The sequence below is a fragment of the Pseudoliparis swirei genome, chromosome 24 (assembly GCF_029220125.1).
Source record: "Pseudoliparis swirei isolate HS2019 ecotype Mariana Trench chromosome 24, NWPU_hadal_v1, whole genome shotgun sequence".
Lineage (NCBI taxonomy): Eukaryota > Metazoa > Chordata > Actinopteri > Perciformes > Liparidae > Pseudoliparis > Pseudoliparis swirei.
The window spans coordinates 2,533,752-2,554,932 of record NC_079411.1 but is presented as its reverse complement, the minus strand read 5'-3'; the positions used below and the strand labels follow the sequence as shown (position 1 = coordinate 2,554,932).

General features: G+C 45.8%; 1 protein-coding gene across 2 annotated transcripts in view; it reads right to left on the bottom strand.

Annotated features, from left to right (window-relative positions):
* Positions 1 to 21,181, bottom strand: part of meis1a (Meis homeobox 1 a) — a 41,137-nt gene that overhangs the window by 6,048 nt on the left and 13,908 nt on the right. Inside the window, exons 8-9 of one of the 2 annotated variants that reach the window (XM_056408417.1) lie at positions 19,090 to 19,235; positions 7,038 to 7,114 (exon numbers count right to left, since the gene is read on the bottom strand). In XM_056408417.1, coding sequence (XP_056264392.1) covers positions 7,038 to 7,114; positions 19,090 to 19,235 — 223 coding nt within the window. The remainder of the gene's footprint in view (positions 1 to 7,037; positions 7,115 to 19,089; positions 19,236 to 21,181) is intronic. The other variant, XM_056408418.1, reaches the window with a different exon arrangement.

Genomic DNA, 21,181 nt, shown 5'->3' with positions numbered 1-21,181 from the left:
GATTTTTTTTTGCCGCAGTTTGATTTCACGGCTAAATATTGAGCCAAAAAGTAACTCGGGGTTTGACGTCTACAAGCGTTGAATTTTTTTTTACATTTCAGCCGCTTGAATCTAGAACCTCCGTTAGCTGAAAGTCAGACTTTAGCCGTTTGGTTCAAGTTAAGTTCGGATTCATTTGCACCGTAAAATAAATTAGCCAACTCCAATGTTAGCCGTTAGCTGTTAGCCGTTAGCCGTTAGCTCCTCCGTTAACCGGGTTCTTTGTACAGTATTTCTTAACCAAGTTACAACTGTGGTGGAAAAGAGTAAAACCAAGTCGGGGGGGGGGGGGGGGGGCTGCAGCAGCGGTGCATTCATACATGTCCCCTTCTAAGTACACTCTTGAAAGCCATCATCCTGGTATGCGTGACCTTTGACCTGGCACCTTCTGTGACCCCCCCCCCCCCTCCAGAGGAGCGCTCTGGTCTTCCTCAGCTTAAAGCCTGTCGACCCTCCTGACCCGCCCCGGAGTGAAAGCTCTGTGGTTTCCCACTTGATTTATGTCCCCTACAACCACCTCCGCACCCTCACCCCACCTCCTCCACCCCAGGGGGGGGGGGGATAGTTCCATTTCAACTTGTTCGGAAAAGAGGGAGGAGAGGGGGTACCAAAAAAAAAAGAGGAGAAGGGGAGGGGGGGACGACCCTGTTTCCTTTTCAGGAAAACAAAAGCCAGAGCGGCCTTTTCAGGGAGTAAAACATAAATAAAAAAAGGCTAGCAAGAGGAGGAGGAGGAGGAGGAGGAAGGGTGAAACACAGAAGAGTTTTTAGAGGAGAGTAAAGGAGGATCTGCATCAACAGGAAGCAGAACAACTTTCACTATAATATTTCACATCGCTTTCCTCCAAAATAATGTCGTCCCTCAGCGCCACGTGACGCTTTAAACAGTAAAAGAAACCAATGAAGAGAGAGAGCGTCCGTCTCCTTCGAGAGGGAAGAGAGATAATTAAGAGAAAAAAGAGGAAGAGTAAATCCAACATGTTTCTGTTGCACTAAATGATGTTTTAAATGTCGGTTCTCAATACGTCAACCTCTTTAGAAATGTAGTTCATGATGTCAAAACCTGTTCAGCTTGATTTAAACTCAGCATATAAAGTTTCTGATGTTATTCTTTATTAAATATCTGTTGGATTATTCATTTGGTAGAAGAACAATTCAAAAGTCTCTCAAGTTTAGGTGTGAAAAACAAAAGCATCACCTGACCGTCTGTTCCTAAGGAGTCAAGAGCTTCACCCACTCATGACCCCTTCACACCATGAGGCCGAGTTTACAGCTGCCAACCCATAAACACACACACACACACACACACACACACACCATCAGCTGCCCCAACACACTGAGGCATATTCTTCTGCCGCCGGGCGACCCCTGAAGGTTTGTATCGGGTCATAATTGTTATTATTTATTAACCTTTATCCTGCATCAGTGAGGATTTAAAGTCTCTTTCCTCACTTCCTCCCACTGTTGCGTAATCACATGGATGCATTTCACAAAAAACGGATATAATTGACTTATTTTCACCTGGCAACAGACGATGTGTGTGCACTAAACCAGCCGGTTGCTTTCTGTAAGTATGTTTCATAACACTGGGCTGGTTTCTCACTTTAAAATCACAAATAACAAACTTAAAGACACGCAGACCGTTTCAAACCAGCAGCTGGTTCCATCAACGAGTTTGTGAGACTCAGTTTGGATTCATTACACATTTTGTTCATTCGGCCATCTTGGATTTGATTGTTTTTACATTAACTTCCCAGTTCAATATATTACAAACTAAAAACCCAACGGCATCTCTGGGCCTCGCCGCCTCCAGCCCCTCCCTCAGGTTGCAGGAGGAGGAGGAGGAGGAGGAGGCGTTTGCTCCTCTCTGTACAGTCGGTCTCCTCGCCTGAGATTTTAAACAAAGCTGCTACACACACACACACACACACACACACACACACACACATTGCTTGTAAAACAGTCGATAAGTCCCGCCCACCTTGGGTGTCACTCTCAGGTCAGTACTCCCTCCCCCCCTCCCCCCCCTCCCCCCCCTCCCTCCTCAACCTCCACAACGGGTGTGTTTAAATAAACCAGTCCAGCTGTTTGCCATGAAAATGCCATTTACATCAACTGCCCCCCTCGCCCCCCTTGACATACACACTCATAAATCAACACACACAAATATGAAGACCCCTCCAAGTTCTGACCGTTTTACCAAAAACAACGGTATTAATATGAACGTGATTTAATTAAATGAACTTTTAGAGGGAAGGAAGCGAGGGAAGGAAACAGGGGGAGGAGATTAAAGGAAAGTAAAACAAGGTAAAGAGAATAAAATATTACAGTCAAAGTGACCCAACGCCATATCAACCAGTTAGTGGCCCCCTCGCTCGTTCACTCTGAATCTGCAGAATCAGGGGAAATACTGGGAGCTGCTCCAGAGGCGTTACCACGGCAACCGACAAATATTCAGACGGTAGCGGGTCTGACTAATGTGCGCCAGGACGTAGACGCCACCTCGGAGCGGTCGGCCGAGTCCGAAGGTCTTTGACGCTCGGTCGTGAATTCATGTGAAAAATCTTACATTTGACCGTTAAAAAATGTAAAGAATATATATATACAGAAAAGAGTTGCGTTAATTTGATGACGTCACGACACCGAAGTGTCGGAGCGAGTTTGGGAATCGTTTCTCGTCGTGACGAGTTGAACGCAGCCGTTAAAAAGTCTCTTTTTAAATTCCCAGAGTCGCCTTCATATAATAATCCATTTTATTCATATAGCTCTTTTTAAGTTACTCAAAGACATGTTACGTTTCATACAGCTGCGGGGAGCAACTCAGAGTTAAGTGTCTTGCTCAAGGACACGTCACATGCACTAGGGCGGGGATTGAACCGCCAACCTCCTGGTTGAGAGACAGACCTGCTAACCACTGAGGAAGAAACCCGATGTTTGTGTTGGAGATGACGTTTAGCGTCAATTCGCGATCTGTTCTTTACGCCCACCGAGAAGTTCTTAAAAAAGGAAACTGGAACCAGGTTTTTAAATGTTCTGAAATCCTCGAGAAACTCAAGAAACTTGAATAATAATCCACAGTGGAAATGTCTTTGATTGGCTAAAAACGTTAAAGCTGAAGTTAATCATCTTGAGAAACCAGAGAGAGCACGCTAGAATAAAAAATAAAAAAACGCAACAATTATCAAACATTTTTCCACCAATAAAACCTGGCGCTCCCTCCGGCCACCCCCCCAAAAAACGCTCATTACGATCGCAGCCAACCAACATGGCCGACGTCGCCGCCGCCGTTATCGACGAAGACACCCGACACTTTCCCTCTTTTCAGTCGGCGCATTTAAATGCATCTGAATTTAAGATTAGCGCCCCTGTAGATTTAAATGTGGGCGGAGTCAATCGTGCGCTTGAATCCCCAACAGTGTAATCTGTTGACGTTTGCGTTGCTGTGTTGGTAAACAGAACAAACCGGTGAAGACCTCTCGACCTGCAGCCTCCGAGCTACAATTAACGGCCTCCGCCCCTCTGTGACTGTGATTGGGCGATATTTGGAGAAGGGGGCAACCCCACAGGAGTGAATGCACATCATTAGGTTTTTCTCTCAGGGGGGGAGGGAGAAAGTCCTAAACACACAACAACTCACCAGTTGTTGACCACCTGCAGAAATATTGAGTTAAGGCGTCAACACATCACAGGGTCTTCATCCTGGTATGCGTGACCTTTGACCTGGCACCTTCTGTGACCCCCCCCCCCCTCCAGAGGAGCGCTCTGGTCTTCCTCAGCTTAAAGCCTGTCGACCCTCCTGACCCGCCCCGGAGTGAAAGCTCTGTGGTTTCCTACTTGATTTATGTCCCCTACAACCACCTCCGCACCCTCACCCCACCTCCTCCACCCCAGGGGGGGGGGGGATAGTTCCATTTCAACTTGTTCGGAAAAGAGGGAGGAGAGGGGGTACCAAAAAAAAAAGAGGAGAAGGGGAGGGGGGGACGACCCTGTTTCCTTTTCAGGAAAACAAAAGCCAGAGCGGCCTTTTCAGGGAGTAAAACATAAATAAAAAAAGGCTAGCAAGAGGAGGAGGAGGAGGAGGAGGAAGGGTGAAACACAGAAGAGTTTTTAGAGGAGAGTAAAGGAGGATCTGCATCAACAGGAAGCAGAACAACTTTCACTATAATATTTCACATCGCTTTCCTCCAAAATAATGTCGTCCCTCAGCGCCACGTGACGCTTTAAACAGTAAAAGAAACCAAAGAAGAGAGAGAGCGTCCGTCTCCTTCGAGAAGGAAGAGAGATAATTAAGAGAAAAAAGAGGAAGAGTAAATCCAACATGTTTCTGTTGCACTAAATGATGTTTTAAATGTCGGTTCTCAATACGTCAACCTCTTTAGAAATGTAGTTTATGATGTCATAACCTGTTCAGCTTGATTTAAACTCAGCATATAAAGTTTCTGATGTTATTCTTTATTAAATATCTGTTGGATTATTCATTTGGTAGAAGAACAATTCAAAAGTCTCTCAAGTTTAGGTGTGAAAAACAAAAGCATCACCTGACCGTCTGTTCCTAAGGAGTCAAGAGCTTCACCCACTCATGACCCCTTCACACCATGAGGCCGAGTTTACAGCTGCCAACCCATAAACACACACACACACACACACACACACACCATCAGCTGCCCCAACACACTGAGGCGTATTCTTCTGCCGCCGGGCGACCCCTGAAGGTTTGTATCGGGTCATAATTGTTGTGTTATTAACCTTTATCCTGCATCAGTGAGGATTTAAAGTCTCTCCTCACTTCCTCCCACTGTTGCGTAATCACATGGATGCATTTCACAAAAAGCGGATATAATTGACTTATTTTCACCTGGCAACAGACGATGTGTGCACTAAACCAGCCGGTTGCTTTCTGTAAGTATGTTTCATAACACTGGGCTGGTTTCTCACTTTAAAATCACAAATAACAAACTTAAAGACACGCAGACCGTTTCAAACCAGCAGCTGGTTCCATCAACGAGTTTGTGAGACTCAGTTTGGATTCATTACACATTTTGTTCATTCGGCCATCTTGGATTTGATTGTTTTTACATTAACTTCCCAGTTCAATATATTACAAACGAAAAACCCAACGCCATCTCTGGGCCTCGCCGCCTCCAGCCCCTCCCCTCAGGTTGCAGGAGGAGGAGGAGGAGGAGGAGGCGTTTGCTCCTCTCTGTACAGTCGGTCTCCTCGCCTGAGATTTTAAACAAAGCTGCTACACACACACACACACACACACACACACACACATTGCTTGTAAAACAGTCGATAAGTCCCGCCCACCTTGGGTGTCACTCTCAGGTCAGTACTCCCACCTCCCTCCCTCCCTCCCTCCCTCAACCCTCCACAACGGGTGTGTTTAAATAAACCAGTCCAGCTGTTTGCCATGAAAATGCCATTTACATCAACTGCCCCCCCCCTCGCCCCCCCCCCCCCTTGACATACACACTCTCATAAATCAACACACACAAATATGAAGACCCCCCCTCCAAGTTCTGACCGTTTTACCAAAAACAACGGTATTAATATGAACGTGATTTAATTAAATGAACTTTTAGAGGGAAGGAAGCGAGGGAAGGAAACAGGGGGAGGAGATTAAAGGAAAGTAAAACAAGGTAAAGAGAATAAAATATTACAGTCAAAGTGACCCAACGCCATATCAACCAGTTAGTGCCCCCCCCCCCCCTCGCTTGTTCACTCTGAATCTGCAGAATCAGGGGAAATACTGGGAGCTGCTCCAGAGGCGTTACCACGGCAACCGACAAATATTCAGACGGTAGCGGGTCTGACTAATGTGCGCCAGGACGTAGACATCCCCTCGGAGCGGTCGACCGAGTCCGAAGGTCTTTGACGCTCGGTCGTGAATTCATGTGAAAAATCTTACATTTGAGCGTTAAAAAATGTAAAGAATATATATATACAGAAAAGAGTTGCGTTAATTTGATGACGTCACGACACCGAAGTGTCGGAGCGAGTTTGGGAATCGTTTCTCGTCGTGACGAGTTGAACGCAGCCGTTAAAAAGTCTCTTTTTAAATTCCCAGAGTCGCCTTCATATAATAATCCATTTTATTCATATAGCTCTTTTTAAGTTACTCAAAGACATGTTACGTTTCATACAGCTGCGGGGAGCAAGTGTCTTGCTCAAGGACACGTCACATGCACTAGGGCGGGGATTGAACCGCCAACCTCCTGGTTGAGAGACAGACCTGCTAACCACTGAGGAAGAAACCCGATGTTTGTATTGGAGATGACGTTTAGCGTCAATTCGCGATCTGTTCTTTACGCCCACCGAGAAGTTCTTAAAAAAGGAAACTGGAACCAGGTTTTTAAATGTTCTGAAATCCTCGAGAAACTCAAGAAACTTGAATAATAATCCACAGTGGAAATGTCTTTGATTGGCTAAAAATGTTAAAGCTGAAGTTAATCATCTTGAGAAACCAGAGAGAGCACGCTAGAATAAAAAATAAAAAAACGCAACAATTATCAAACATTTTTCCACCAATAAAGCCGCTGCACTCCCTCCGAAGCCACGCCCCCAAAAAACGCTCATTACGATCGCAGCCAACCAACATGGCCGACATCGCCGCCGCCGTTATCGACGAAGACACCCGACACTTTCCCTCTTTTCAGTCGGCGCATTTAAATGCGTCTGAATTTAAGATTAGCGCCCCTGTAGCTTTAAATGTGGGCGGAGTCAATCGTGCGCTTGAATCCCCAACAGTGTAATCTGTTGACGTTTGCGTTGCTGTGTTGGTAAACAGAACAAACCGGTGAAGACCTCTCGACCTGCAGCCTCCGAGCTCCAATTAACTCTCCAATTAACGGCCTCCGCCCCTCTGTGACTGTGATTGGGGGATATTTGGAGAAGGGGGCAACCCCACACTGAATTGAATTGAATTGAATGCACATCATTAGGTTTTTCTCTCAGGGGGGGAGGGAGGGGGGGGGTCACAAACACACAACAACTCACCAGTTGTTGACCTGCAGGATGGTGAGGCTGGTGTCCTGAGCCAGCTGCTTCTTCTGCTCCTCCGACGGGTACGGGTGCTGCAGAGGGCCAAAACAAGGTGGCGTCAACACACTGCAAACCATCACAGGGTCTTCTTCTTCTTCTTCTTCTTCTTCTTCTTCTTGTTTTCGTTTTTTTTTGTGAGAGCCTGAAAGCTGCTAATTAGCGTTGAAGGAGGGAGGCGGGGCTCGACTCATTAAAGGGATATGAAATGGAGCATAATTAATGGGAAAGAAATGGTGAGCCAATTAGAGAGGGAAGCCAAGTGGAGAGGGCGCCCCCTTAATTAGTGTGTGTGTGTGTGTGTGTGTGTGTGTGTGTGTGTGTGTGTGTGTGTGTGTGTGTGTGTGTGTGTGTGTGTGTGTGTGTGTGTGTGTGTGTGTTGGGGGTTCGTTCAGGCTTGTTTGTCTCACAGTAGCGGATCAGAACAGGCCCGAGGCTGCTCAGCTCCATCCCAGGAGTCTGCATGTGTGTGTGTGTGTGTGTGTGTGAGTCTGCGTGTGTGTGTGTGTGTGCGTGTGTGTTTATTATGCTTTCAAATGTTATGTTGCCGATGTTGTAGGTATTGATTCAAAGTATCCTCGCTCAGCGGTTCATTTGTTATCTTTTACGCAAAGTTATTTTCGTGCGTTCTCTAAGTGTTTTTCGGATAAATTAGCAATCAGAGCGGCTGCGCTAACCGAGCCCCCGGGAAGACACACACACACACACAACACACACGCACACGCAGCCAAAACAGTTCCTAATCAACTTGCATTGGGAAATGTGTTTGAGTTTTTTTCCATTTCACATTGAATTCTCACATTTGAACACTAACAGGTTCATTCTGGCCACCAGCGTCTAGTTTTTAAGGTTTCTGGTAATAATAAAAAAAGAGAAAGTGTTGAGATTGAGATCAGGCTCGTGGGAAATGTAAAAAATATCAAACGCACTTCTCCGTGCGCCCGAGCCACCTGCAGCGGAGGCAGGAGTTCACGTGAAGCCGTCAAACAATAAGTGATGTTTCACGTGAAGCAGCTGCCGTTATGTGTGTGTTATGCTCACACCGATGTAACACGCAGCGCCGCTCAGGAGTTCAGCTCGTTAAACAGAGGCGTCCAAAAAAAGGTCCCGGAGACTCGAGCTTCACGCAAGCCGAGAGCATTCTGTGGGACGTTCTACATTTCTGATGGAAATATTCTGGTTTACCACCGCCATGTTGGTTTACTACCGCCATGTTGGTTTACCACCGCCATGTTGGTTTACTACCGCCATGTTGGTTTACCACCGCCATGTTGGTTTACTACCGCCATGTTGGTTTACCACCGCCATGTTGGTTTACCACCGCCATGTTGGTTTACTACCGCCATGTTGGTTTACCACCGCCATGTTGGTTTACTACCGCCATGTTGGTTTACCACCGCCATGTTGGTTTACAGCCACCGCCATGTTGGTTTACCACCGCCATGTTGGTTTACCATGTGTTGGTTTACTACCGCCATGTTGGTTTACCACCGCCATGTTGGTTTACTACCGCCATGTTGGTTTACCACCGCCATGTTGGTTTACTTCCGCCATGTTGGTTTACTACCGCCATGTTGGTTTACAGCCACCGCCATGTTGGTTTACAGCCACCGCCATGTTGGTTTACCACCGCCATGTTGGTTTACTTCCGCCATGTTGGTTTACCACCGCCATGTTGGTTTACCACCGCCATGTTGGTTTACCACCGCCATGTTGGTTTACTACCGCCATGTTGGTTTACCACCGCCATGTTGGTTTACTTCCGCCATGTTGGTTTACCACCGCCATGTTGGTTTACTACCGCCATGTTGGTTTACCGCCATGTTGGTTTACTACCGCCATGTTGGTTTACCACCGCCATGTTGGTTTACCACCGCCATGTTGGTTTACTACCGCCATGTTGGTTTACCACCGCCATGTTGGTTTACCACCGCCATGTTGGTTTACTACCGCCATGTTGGTTTACCACCGCCATGTTGGTTTACTACCGCCATGTTGGTTTACCACCTCCATGTTGGTTTACCACCGCCATGTTGGTTTACCACCTCCATGTTGGTTTACTTCCGCCATGTTGGTTTACTACCGCCATGTTGGTTTACCACCGCCATGTTGGTTTACCACCTCCATGTTGGTTTACTACCGCCATGTTGGTTTACCACCGCCATGTTGGTTTACTACCGCCATGTTGGTTTACCACCGCCATGTTGGTTTACCACCGCCATGTTGGTTTACTACCGCCATGTTGGTTTACCACCGCCATGTTGGTTGCCATGTTGGTTTACCACCGCCATGTTGGTTTACTACCGCCATGTTGGTTTACCACCGCCATGTTGGTTTACTACCGCCATGTTGGTTTACCACCGCCATGTTGGTTTACCACCGCCATGTTGGTTTACCACCGCCATGTTGGTTTACCACCGCCATGTTGGTTTACTTCCGCCATGTTGGTTTACCACCGCCATGTTGGTTTACTACCGCCATGTTGGTTTACAGCCACCGCCATGTTGGTTTACCACCGCCATGTTGGTTTACCACCTCCATGTTGGTTTACTACCGCCATGTTGGTTTACCACCGCCATGTTGGTTTACTTCCGCCATGTTGGTTTACCACCGCCATGTTGGTTTACTACCGCCATGTTGGTTTACAGCCACCGCCATGTTGGTTTACTACCGCCATGTTGGTTTACCACCGCCATGTTGGTTTACCACCGCCATGTTGGTTTACCACCGCCATGTTGGTTTACTTCCGCCATGTTGGTTTACTACCGCCATGTTGGTTTACCACCGCCATGTTGGTTTACTACCGCCATGTTGGTTTACCACCGCCATGTTGGTTTACCACCGCCATGTTGGTTTACCACCGCCATGTTGGTTTACCACCGCCATGTTGGTTTACTACCGCCATGTTGGTTTACCACCGCCATGTTGGTTTACTACCGCCATGTTGGTTTACTACCGCCATGTTGGTTTACTACCGCCATGTTGGTTTACCACCGCCATGTTGGTTTACCACCGCCATGTTGGTTTACTACCGCCATGTTGGTTTACTACCGCCATGTTGGTTTACCACCGCCATGTTGGTTTACTACCGCCATGTTGGTTTACCACCGCCATGTTGGTTTACCACCACCATGTTGGTTTACTACCGCCATGTTGGTTTACCACCGCCATGTTGGTTTACCACCTCCATGTTGGTTTAGCCATGTTGGTTTACCACCGCCATGTTGGTTTACTACCGCCATGTTGGTTTACCACCGCCATGTTGGTTATGTTGGTTTACCACCGCCATGTTGGTTTACCACCGCCATGTTGGTTTACCACCGCCATGTTGGTTTACTACCATGTTGGTTTACCACCGCCATGTTGGTTTACGCCATGTTGGTTTACGCCATGTTGGTTTGCCATGTTGGTTATGTTGGTTCGCCATGTTGGTTTACCACCGCCATGTTGGTTTACCATGTTGGTTTACCACCGCCATGTTGGTTTACTACCGCCATGTTGGTTGTTGGTTTACCACCGCCATGTTGGTTTACATGTTGGTTTACTACCGCCATGTTGGTTTACCACCGCCATGTTGGTTTACCACCGCCATGTTGGTTTACAGCCACCGCCATGTTGGTTTACCACCGCCATGTTGGTTTACAGCCACCGCCATGTTGGTTTACTACCGCCATGTTGGTTTACCACCGCCATGTTGGTTTACAGCCACCGCCATGTTGGTTTACCACCTCCATGTTGGTTTACCACCGCCATGTTGGTTTACTACCGCCATGTTGGTTTACAGCCACCGCCATGTTGGTTTACCACCTCCATGTTGGTTTACCACCGCCATGTTGGTTTACTACCGCCATGTTGGTTTATGGCCATCGCTACCGTGGTTTAACGAACACCGCCATGTTGTTTTTCACAACCTTATGTAATCCGATTTCCGGAGCAGGACCTGGAGTTCTGTGCCGTGACGTTCGTCTTCACATGGTGCGACGTGTTAGTTCTTCTTGTGTTGATTGTGCAAACAATTCAAATATATATATATGTATATGTAGTTTTTAAAGCACCTCTTTGCAAACAGCTGCTGTTCAAGTTCTGTGAATCTCAACGAGCAGGAGCCCAATATATCGAGTATTTAATGTTTCAGAATTACTCATCTACTCATGCAGATTCTGCTTTTATGTTCGATATCAGATTGAAAAAAAAGGCAGTAAAATATAAAAACTCATTCCGAAATTCCAAACCCGAAGCTAAATCCAACAGCAGAACATTTTTACTGCTTAAATCCTGCTTAAAACAAAATTTTCCCCTTAAGCACTCCCCTCCGGGGGGCCGAAGTGGTGAAAGCTCCGTTTTTAAATGTGTGATTAACAATCCGAGATATTAGCGGCGAGCGGATTTCTCCACTTCCTGGTTTCACCACGAACCCAAATGCCTTTTATCGGCTTTTATCAAACGGCCTCGGGCCGACGCCACGGAGGAGACTCCCCACATGTCTCCTCCGCGGCGAGGAGGGAAAGTGTTTGATCCGCCCCGACCGTCCCCTCCGCCAGAGCTGCAGCGTGATAGCAGGTAATTGCCCTAAACTGCCTCTAATTAGCCACAAAGAGCGATAATCACGAGGTTGTTTTCGCCGCCTTCTCGGCCCACAGAGCGGCGGGACAAGGACCTTCAGAAAGATTGTTTAAACCTGGGCAACACACACACACACACATAGCCGGGTCAGAACCATCCGGCTCTTATTGCTCATCACACCCCGTCACACGGAGACGCGAGAATCTTTTGGGGAGGCGAGAGTAAAAACACATGGCGGGCGGTTCAGAGCCGTTCCACACGGTGATTTCAGAGTTTCCACTCAGGGCTTTTTTAAATTTAAATGTTATATATCCGAAGCCACCTGCTCGTTATAAAATGATAATCCTGTTGCTTCGCGGCCGGTCTGGAATCAGTCTCACCGGGAAGGCGTATGCTTATCTAAATGATGTAATGTGAATTAATTAAGCCGCGTACAGATTTACTCATTAGAGCAGAACAAATGAACTTTTAAACTGTCTCAATTTAATCCTGGTGCTAATATTTCAATATGGTTATTATTCATGCTTCTACGCTTATTGATGGGCCCGCTGGAGGGAAGGGAGGCCCCGGAGAACCAGAACCAGGACGGACCGGAGTAACGTTTCCAACGCGGACTCTTGTTCTCGGAGACAATACCACGCTTGTCCACAGGGGCCGCCAAACTCAACGCAGAATTAATATTCCTTGTAGTGGCTTTTTGAAACGTTTAACCCGGATTCCTTTGCCAAAAAAAAGTCACCGTTTTGTTTTTGCTGACCACACCCACAACTGTGACATCAGTGTTGTGGGTGTGGCTACAGGTCTTGACCATGTTTATCTGTTATTGCACTTAGTTTATTGTTTTTATTATACTTATATGTTATGCCCCTTTCACAGAGTCAAATTCCTCATATGTTCAATGTTTTTGGTAAATAAATAAATGTTCAACAAAGCCCACTTTGGGACAACTGGCTTCAAAAAACGACGTTTGCAGAATTACCCAGAATTCTTCATCACCTGCAAAACGCACAATTTCACGCTGCGATGTGGGGAAGGTGTGTGTCGCCGTTTAGTGTCCCAATAAACCTGTTAAGAGGCTGTAATTACATCTCATTTAGAGAGTGTGTGTGTGTGTGTGTCTTAAGACGCACTGGTCCTGAGTTTTCCACCTCCGATCTATAATACAATAAAAAGGTAAAACATTTACGAAATTATCAGAAAGCTCGTATCTACAAGAGGAAGAAATGTGTGTTATTGAGTCCTGAATTTCTTTGAAGGTCTTTCTTTCCTAATCGTGGTCTTTTCAGACAGCTTGAAATCTTTCCCCTCCATCTGTCCTCTGATTGGCCTCGCCTCCTCGCTTCATTATCTGACGGACGCTCATTTACGCTGTCATGGAAGAAAGGCTGCTCCGTGATGTATGTGACCACATGGTGGACATTTTCTTGTGTGTGTGTGTGGCTGTGAGGGTTGGGGGGGGGGGGAGGGGGGTGAGAGGTCAATAAAGGCGACCCCCACAGAGAGCCGGGCCCTGGGGGTCCCTGGGGGGCCTGTCACCGAGGTAATGGATGATGTTTTCACTGCAGGGTGAGGGAGCCACAGCCGTCCTCACAGGGAAACGAGCGTCTGTTCACAGTGGCCTTTACTTTTAACCAAATCCAGAGTCGCGGCCCCGCTGCAGCCCGACGGTCGGCCGCTTTGTTCTCGCACGGCCGAGAAAACTCTGGAGATTTAGTCCACGGAGAAAGAAAGAGAAGAGGAAAAAAACTTTACGGTTTTGGCAAAACCTAAATCTGTGGGTATGTTTCAACTGTTCCAGGATTATTTTCCACTTTAACAGGAATTACAGGCGGGGCACGTTGCTTTTAATACTTCAAATATATATTGGGGGGGGGGGTAGGCTGTAAAAACAAAAAAATCTGTATTGATATCAGATTTAGAAACCCTTCAGCTCAAAAAAAAGTTTTCTTTTGGCACTTGAAGACTTGTTAGGAGCCGGGACTAAAACTATCTATAGATAGAAACTATCTTTAGTCCTAAACCTGAACTCAACCTGAACTAACTCGATCCTGTGTGGAGGAAACGCAGGGGAAGATCTCGACTTTCGAACATCCGAGACGTTATTTTTTCTTTCTCTACAAACAGAAACGAGCTGCTTTTCATCACATTGCATTTTAACTGTCTGTGTTAACGCGTCCGTGGCGCCAGAAGGCGGCGCTACACATTCACCGAGATGTCGACAGCCAGACACGCCGACCGGCCGGGAGAACTCTCGCACTGCTCGATATCACCGCGACGCTCCCGATCGCTCTCGATGCTAACTGCCGATTAGCTTGTGAGCTAGCTTTCTTAAAAAAGGAACATATTGGCGCCGTTGCCTGCTGAAGAGACACGCCCTCTAATGGAGCCGCTGGTACTCTGGAAATGTTTAACTAAAAATGGGCGGAGCCAAAAAAACATCGAGTCCGTACGAGCTTTTGCCGTTCCCCCCAAAAAAGGTTCAGAACAGTTGAGTCGGCTTGATGTCAAACTTTTAAATCTTCATCGAGGTTCAGACTGTAACTCTTTATGAAAGCGAGCCAACTCACGTATTACATAATAATGATAATGCCATAAATAAAGGGATCCACTACGAGGGCGGGGGGGGGGGGGGGATCAAGCCTGAGTCGGCGCCGACTGACCCCAGAACAGCAGAAGAATCTGCAGCACTGAAGTTTGATGAGTTTCTAAACTTCATGGTCTTTGGGGGGGGCTCAGAAAACAATCCGATTTTTATTCTTGTTATTTTTGCTGATTCGTTGATGACTTCCAAATTTGTCGAGCAATAAAATAAAAGAGGGGAACCTAAAAACAGAGACGGAGCGACGACCGATCGGATGAATCTCATTTTAATTCTCTTGTTCTTTAAGAGGAGGAGGAGGAGGGGAGCGTAAACACGGAGAAGAAGATGGAGGAGAAGAGGAAGAAGAAGAAGACGAAGAAGTAGAAGTAGAAGAATGAGAAAAAGTAGTAAAAGAAGAAAAAGAAGAAGAAGAAAAAGCAAAAGGAGAAGAAAAAGAAGAAGAAGAAGCAGCAGCAGCAGCCTGTGGGTCCCCGTGGCCCCGCCCTCACCCACATGTAACCGGCTGCTGACGGATGGATGGATGGAGGTGTCCCGGTGACCCCTGACCCCTGATGGATGGGGGTCCTCGGGGTCAGCGCCGGGTCCTTCCTGCCAACTCCTCTGCCCCGCCCGGCTCAGGAGGCCCATTCCTCAGCCGGGCCCTCCTCTGTAATTGTGGCTCTTGCTTTGATGTTTTCGAGGAGAGATTCTTTTCTCTCGTCTCTTCGACGTCGTTTTATTTTTATTTTCTTATTTTGTATTTCCGTCGTCGTGCTGAGAAACACTCGGACGGACAAAGTCCTTCCAGCTGCTTTCCTGGAGTCACGTGTACTTTGTGAGCCGTAGCAGTTCTTTAATGAGCTGGGCGACCGTAAACAAATGGCACACACACACACACACACACACACACACACCACCTGTTTGTGAAGAAGTCGTTTAAAGGAGGGAAACAACATCTGTGAGTGAGAGGGAGGTAAATTACAAACCAATAACGCTAACAGGGGGGCCGCTCTCCATTTAGTGTTTTGCACTTTTACAAGAAATAAAAATCTGAAAAAGCAGGGTGTGTGTGTGTGTGTGTGTGTGTGTGTGTGTGTGTGTGTGTGTGTGTGTGTGTGGTAAACACCACGTCGGCTTGTGGCTGGGCTTTTATGAGCTGTGGCTCAGAGAAGCCTGCTGGAGTTTGTGTACGACTTCACGCGAAGAAGCCAGAACACACACACACATACACACAGACACACACACACACACACAGAGTGTGTTGCTACAGCGAGACAACAGAGATGTAAAGAGGCAGCCGGATCAGGGAACACGTATCTCAAAAGCATCTCTCCCCCCGAATCAGACGGACATTTTCCACATGTTGCTTCCACAACTATTTCCATTACCACTCTGCGTTACCGTGGTAACCACGATAAACCGTGGTCCATCAGGATTAAAGCGGCCCGATAATAAAAGAGTCCGACCGGAGAACTTAACAAAAACAGGCTGTCTGTTCAAAAGAGTGACAAGGCTCCGACTAGAAGTGTACATTCAAAGCAACGCACACACACACACACACACACACACACACACACACACACACACGAGTATAACTGCATTTCTACACTTCACAAATAGTCTCTCTGGCACATTTAGAGAAATGTTTTATTAATGTGCACTGTCCCTACCAAATAAACCAATAAAATAAAATAAGAAACTATTAAAAATAAAGCCAAACATTCCTAATTTTACTCCTCAAGCATCAAAATGTCCTTAAAGTCACTTGAAGAACTTTGAAAAACTGTTTGAACTTAATACTGTTGCCTCTATGTGACCTTCATAAGTAAACGAGACCATCAGAGAAGAATATATTATTATATTATTATATTACTATATTATTATACTACTATATTATTATATTATTATATTATATTTAATTTTTATAATATTATAATATTATATTATTATATTATATTACATTTTTATAATATTATATTATTATATTATTCTTAATGCGGCCTTATATAATTAATTTTCTTAAAGGCACGCTGGTGCTCGGAAACACTACCGCTTTTGTCCACAGGGGTCGCCAAAGCCCACACAACATTTAAGTTACCTCTGTTGGATGTTTTCTTTATATGTAAGATGATTTAAATTCATTGATATATTCAATCAATTTAAACATTTACTTCACACTCAAGCTCCAGATAGTACAACACATTCAAATAGAATAAAATACATTAAGAATGCCAAATTATTCACATTTTGTCCTTTTTATTTCTACATTTCCTGAACGGTTGCCGTCCTCTGAGGGGATCATTTACGCAGCATCGCACGTTGTAATATTCATATGTCATAATATTTTACATGAGGAATAAGTAAGCACACCAGCAGTGAGCAAAATGTGTGACGACATGTTTTGTCACTTTTCTTTAACCCTTGTGTTGCCTTCGGGTCATTTTGACCCGATTCAATATTTAACCCTCCTGTCGCCTTCGGGTCAATTTGACCCGATTCAATGTTTAATGTCGGTGTTCTTTCGGGAGTCAACAAACAAACATAAAGTACCTCACACTTAAACTTGGAAAACAATATTAATTCTAATAATTTTCTGGAGATTTTAATAGCTGGGGTCATATTGACCTCAAGGGTAAAATATGTTTGTAAATATAAAGGTAACAGGAGGGTTAAACATTGAATCGGGTCATATTGACCCGAAGGCGACAGGAGGGTGAAACATTGAATCGGGTCAAATTGACCCGAAGGCAACACAAGGGTTAAGTGACTCTCTCCTCCTCCTCCTCCTCCTCCTCCTCCCCTAGACATCTCTTCTCAGTCCTGTAAATGGAACATGTCTCCAACATCCAGCTGCAGGTCCTCTAAGTCTGAGAGAGAGAAGTGAAGCGTGTCTCTTTAATATCCTCCGTGCGTCATTATTTTGGACGTACTTGCTGCCCTTCACTCAACCTTAACATCCCCCCCCCCCCCACACACACACAGGTACCAGAGCCCCCCCCCCCCTCTTGCCTCCCATCTGCTGCAAGACTCGCTGTCCTCCAGGTTCAGCTGAGAGTCCTGGCGGCGGCCCCCGACCCCCATCGAGCAGGACCAGATTTAGCCTCTCCATGTTTGGAAGCCGGTGGGGGGGCGAGGAGGAGGAGGAGTGGGGGGGGCGGGCGGGGGGGGGGTTTGGTTGTTCTGCTGGCCTCAGCCAAGACTATGAGTCAGGCACCGCTGGGATTTTTTTCTCAGCTCACTTTTTACTGGTCGATTTGTTTCAGTTTTACGCTCGTAAAAAAAAAAAAACATTTCCCTTCAGAGGTTCTTACGCCCTCGATATTATATTGATGGGAATTGATTTATGTTTTATGCTGATAAACAGAAAATATATAATTTAGGTGCCTTGTACAGTAATGTGTGTGTGTGTGTGTATACCTGCGAATGAGTGAGCGACAAACTGTGAAGCGCGTTGGGTAAAAATGTAAATGCAATTAAAAAAGAGACAATGCAACAACAAAAAAGGCTCAAAACGAACACAAAGAAATTAAATTACAACCGCAAAGAGACACAAGATGACGGCAAACATGACGTGAAAACAGCTGCAGAGAGACAACAACACAACAACAAAAAGAGGAAAAACAACCATAAAGTCGGAGTGATTCACACACGTCTGAGCCCACAGCCATTTGTCTCACAGTTAACACGCATCTCTTCAAATACTGTACAAGTGTTAAAGTATGCGTCAGTGACGAAGGGCTAAAGGTCACCTTCAGGAATAAAAACACAGTCTAAAAATATATACTGTATTTAAAAAATATATAAATATATATACATACATATATATAAATAAATCTATCTATATCTATATATAAATAAATATATATTTATATTTACTTATACACATAATATATATATATTTATATTATGTGTATCAGTAAATATAAATATATATATATAAATATAAACATATATAAATGTATATATATATATATATATATATTTATATTTATTTATATATATATATTTATATTTACTTATAAAAATAATATATATATTCTTTGTATAAGTAAATATAAATATATATATAAATATCTATATATATATAAATATAAATATATATAAATAGATACATATATATATAGATAAATATACATATATATATATTCAGTCATTTAAATATATATATATATATATATATATATATATATATATTCAGTCATTTAAATATGAGAACAGGTTCTTGCCACCTGTGTAGAGGTTCACAGCTCTGCGTTGCTCCTGTCGGGACGCTTCTGAATAGCCCACAGGTAAAATGCCTGGACCGCAGCAAAGGTCAAAAGGTCATCGCCCCCGGATCGCGAACGTTCCCCAAGTGTTGCGAGCAGGTGGGAAAGCATGGCAGAACGGTCGGGGCCGAGAAGGTCAAACTCAAACTTCAAATGGACAGAAGTGTCAGCGTAGAAGTGGAAGGTCACGGGGTCACGCCTCCCAAAAACAGCCACGAGTGCTGATTAAGTGTTTATAGCGAGACGCCCTCGACACCTGGGAACTTTTAAACCTCTGAAACCGTTGTGATCCGTATGCAATAAATCACCATGAATCATGAACGCACCACAATTATAGGAAGAAAAAAACCTTTAAGGAAGAACTCGACGTTGCTTTGATGAAAAGTGACTTCATCTTCGTCACGTCGTATTAAAGTGTTTAGCGGTATAGTGCGATGAAGAGTTATCGTCATTCGACGCATCGTTAAGTCACAGCTGTGAGGTGGCAGGTGTGTGTGTTGACGACGCGTGAAGGCACCACGTGATCCCGGCGTGGCGTGACAATTAGCCCCGCCCACCGATTGCGTCACTGAAGCTAAAACAACTAAACGCCGCTCACCGTGAGGTGCTGAAAGAGCCAGGCTCTCAGGATGTTGGTGGCCACCTTGGGGAAGATGCCTCTCTTCTTGTTGCGCAGCTTCTCTCTCTCGGGGTCGTCGTCGTCGCCGGTGCTCGGAGACGCGCCGCCGTTATCCAGGCAGTCGCCTGATCGGCACAGAGAGAACAACGTTATTCTACCCCAAAATAAAGCAGAGCGCGGCCGACGCCGTCCAGACCTAAACGCTGAAAACGATATTGTCCGTGCCCTGAATATCCCTGGGAGATTGGTGTGTATTTGTTTTAAATGTTCCCGGTTCACGCGACGCCTCTCGCACGTTTACGCCACCTATAGAAAGGCAGCGAGCAGACACAGGCCCTCTCAGGGGGTTCAGTTGATGACCGGACCCGAACCGGTGGCCCTGCGGTAACGCTTCGTACCCCCCCCCCGCACACACCTTCAGCCCCCCCGCAGGTTTTGGATCCAGGCCCGTAACGCCGCATTTCAACCGAAAACGCACTAAAAAGCCGCCGAGCTCGGTGCTTTTACTGCTCGCTCTCTCTCTCTCTCTCTCTCTCTCCTCATTTAATGAGCCTCATTTTCTCCTCAGTGTTTTTTAACAGCGCCGGGCCAAGGTTAGGCCGACTGCCCCCCCCCCACCCCCCCGGCGGGCCTGCAGCAGGAGAACCTGGTCCCACAAAAAGCCACTGCTCAGAGCCCCCGCTCTGGACCGAGGCCGCGCGGCAGAGCCTGAAAAGGTGGAAATAATCATAAAAATGACGCGGAACTCCATAAACAAGCTCTCGGCCTCATTAGGCTGAACCGCAAGCTCCCCGAGGCTGATTTACACCCCCCCTCCCTCCCCCATCCTTAGAGAGCCGAAGACAGAGAGGTCCGGCCCAACCTGCTAATGGTTTGTGACAACCGGGCCTCCACAACAACCCGCCGACTCAAAGGAGGCCCAGCGACGCTCTTCAGAGTCACGGCTCCCTCCAGCAGAACGTCGTCGAACGCCTGTGAGCCGCGACGGATAAAAGACGAGACGGCGGGTTCTCTTCCAGCGGTCGTTCTGCCAGTCGCCTCCAACGCCGAGAACTGTTTGTACAAAACTTTATTGACTTTATTGACGAACGCCGAATCGCCGGGAGAGAAGGCTTCAGGAATAAAACACAGAATAAAAGAAATATATAAATATATATATATATACATACATAAATATATACAAATAAATATATATATATATGTATAATTAAATATATATATTTATATATATATATATAAATACATATGTATTTATATATGCATATATATATATGTATAATTAAATATATAAATAAATATATATATATATAAATACATATGTATTTATATGCATATATATATATATACATATATATATCTATATATATACATACATATATATATATATGGGTAGGGGCCAATTCTCTTCAGCTGGGTCACGTGGCCACAGAGCGACCTCGCCACGACACGATGTAAATACTCTCCCTCTATCCCACCTCCCTCTCCTCTCACTCACTCCCCCCCCCCCCCCCCATAACGACGGACAGCCCACTCAAAGTGACAGTATTACGGTCGACACGTTTCTCCGCTTATGTTCTCCAGGACTCAAACCCGCCGCAGAGCGTTGGCCGAGTCTGAGTCAGCAGACGACAATTAAAGCCTCGACGAACTGAGGTTTTTATTTTAGAGTAACGTCAGAGAAATGTCCCGTTGACCACATTTGAGGTCAACGGGGATCTGATACTGAGACGGAGCAGCTTGAGCTCTGCAGCGTCTGCTGAAGCGTGCCGACTGCAACACGTGACACAGCGTCTCTGAATGAAGAGAGACAAGAAGAGAAAAACACAAAAGGGAAAGATCTGTTCCGTACAGACGGGATCAAAGTCGTGCCGTTCAGGCTCCAGATCGACACGTTGAGACGATCGGGTTTCAATAAAAGCTCAGAAATGAACTGGTTCTGAAGATCTGATGGAAACGCCGATGAAGACGTTGGTGAAGAGTTCTCGTCTCCGTAATGTTCACATTGGAGGAACCTTTGATATGATATGAACCACATCGCATAGCAAAGCACCCAATAGCTGAGGAGATATTT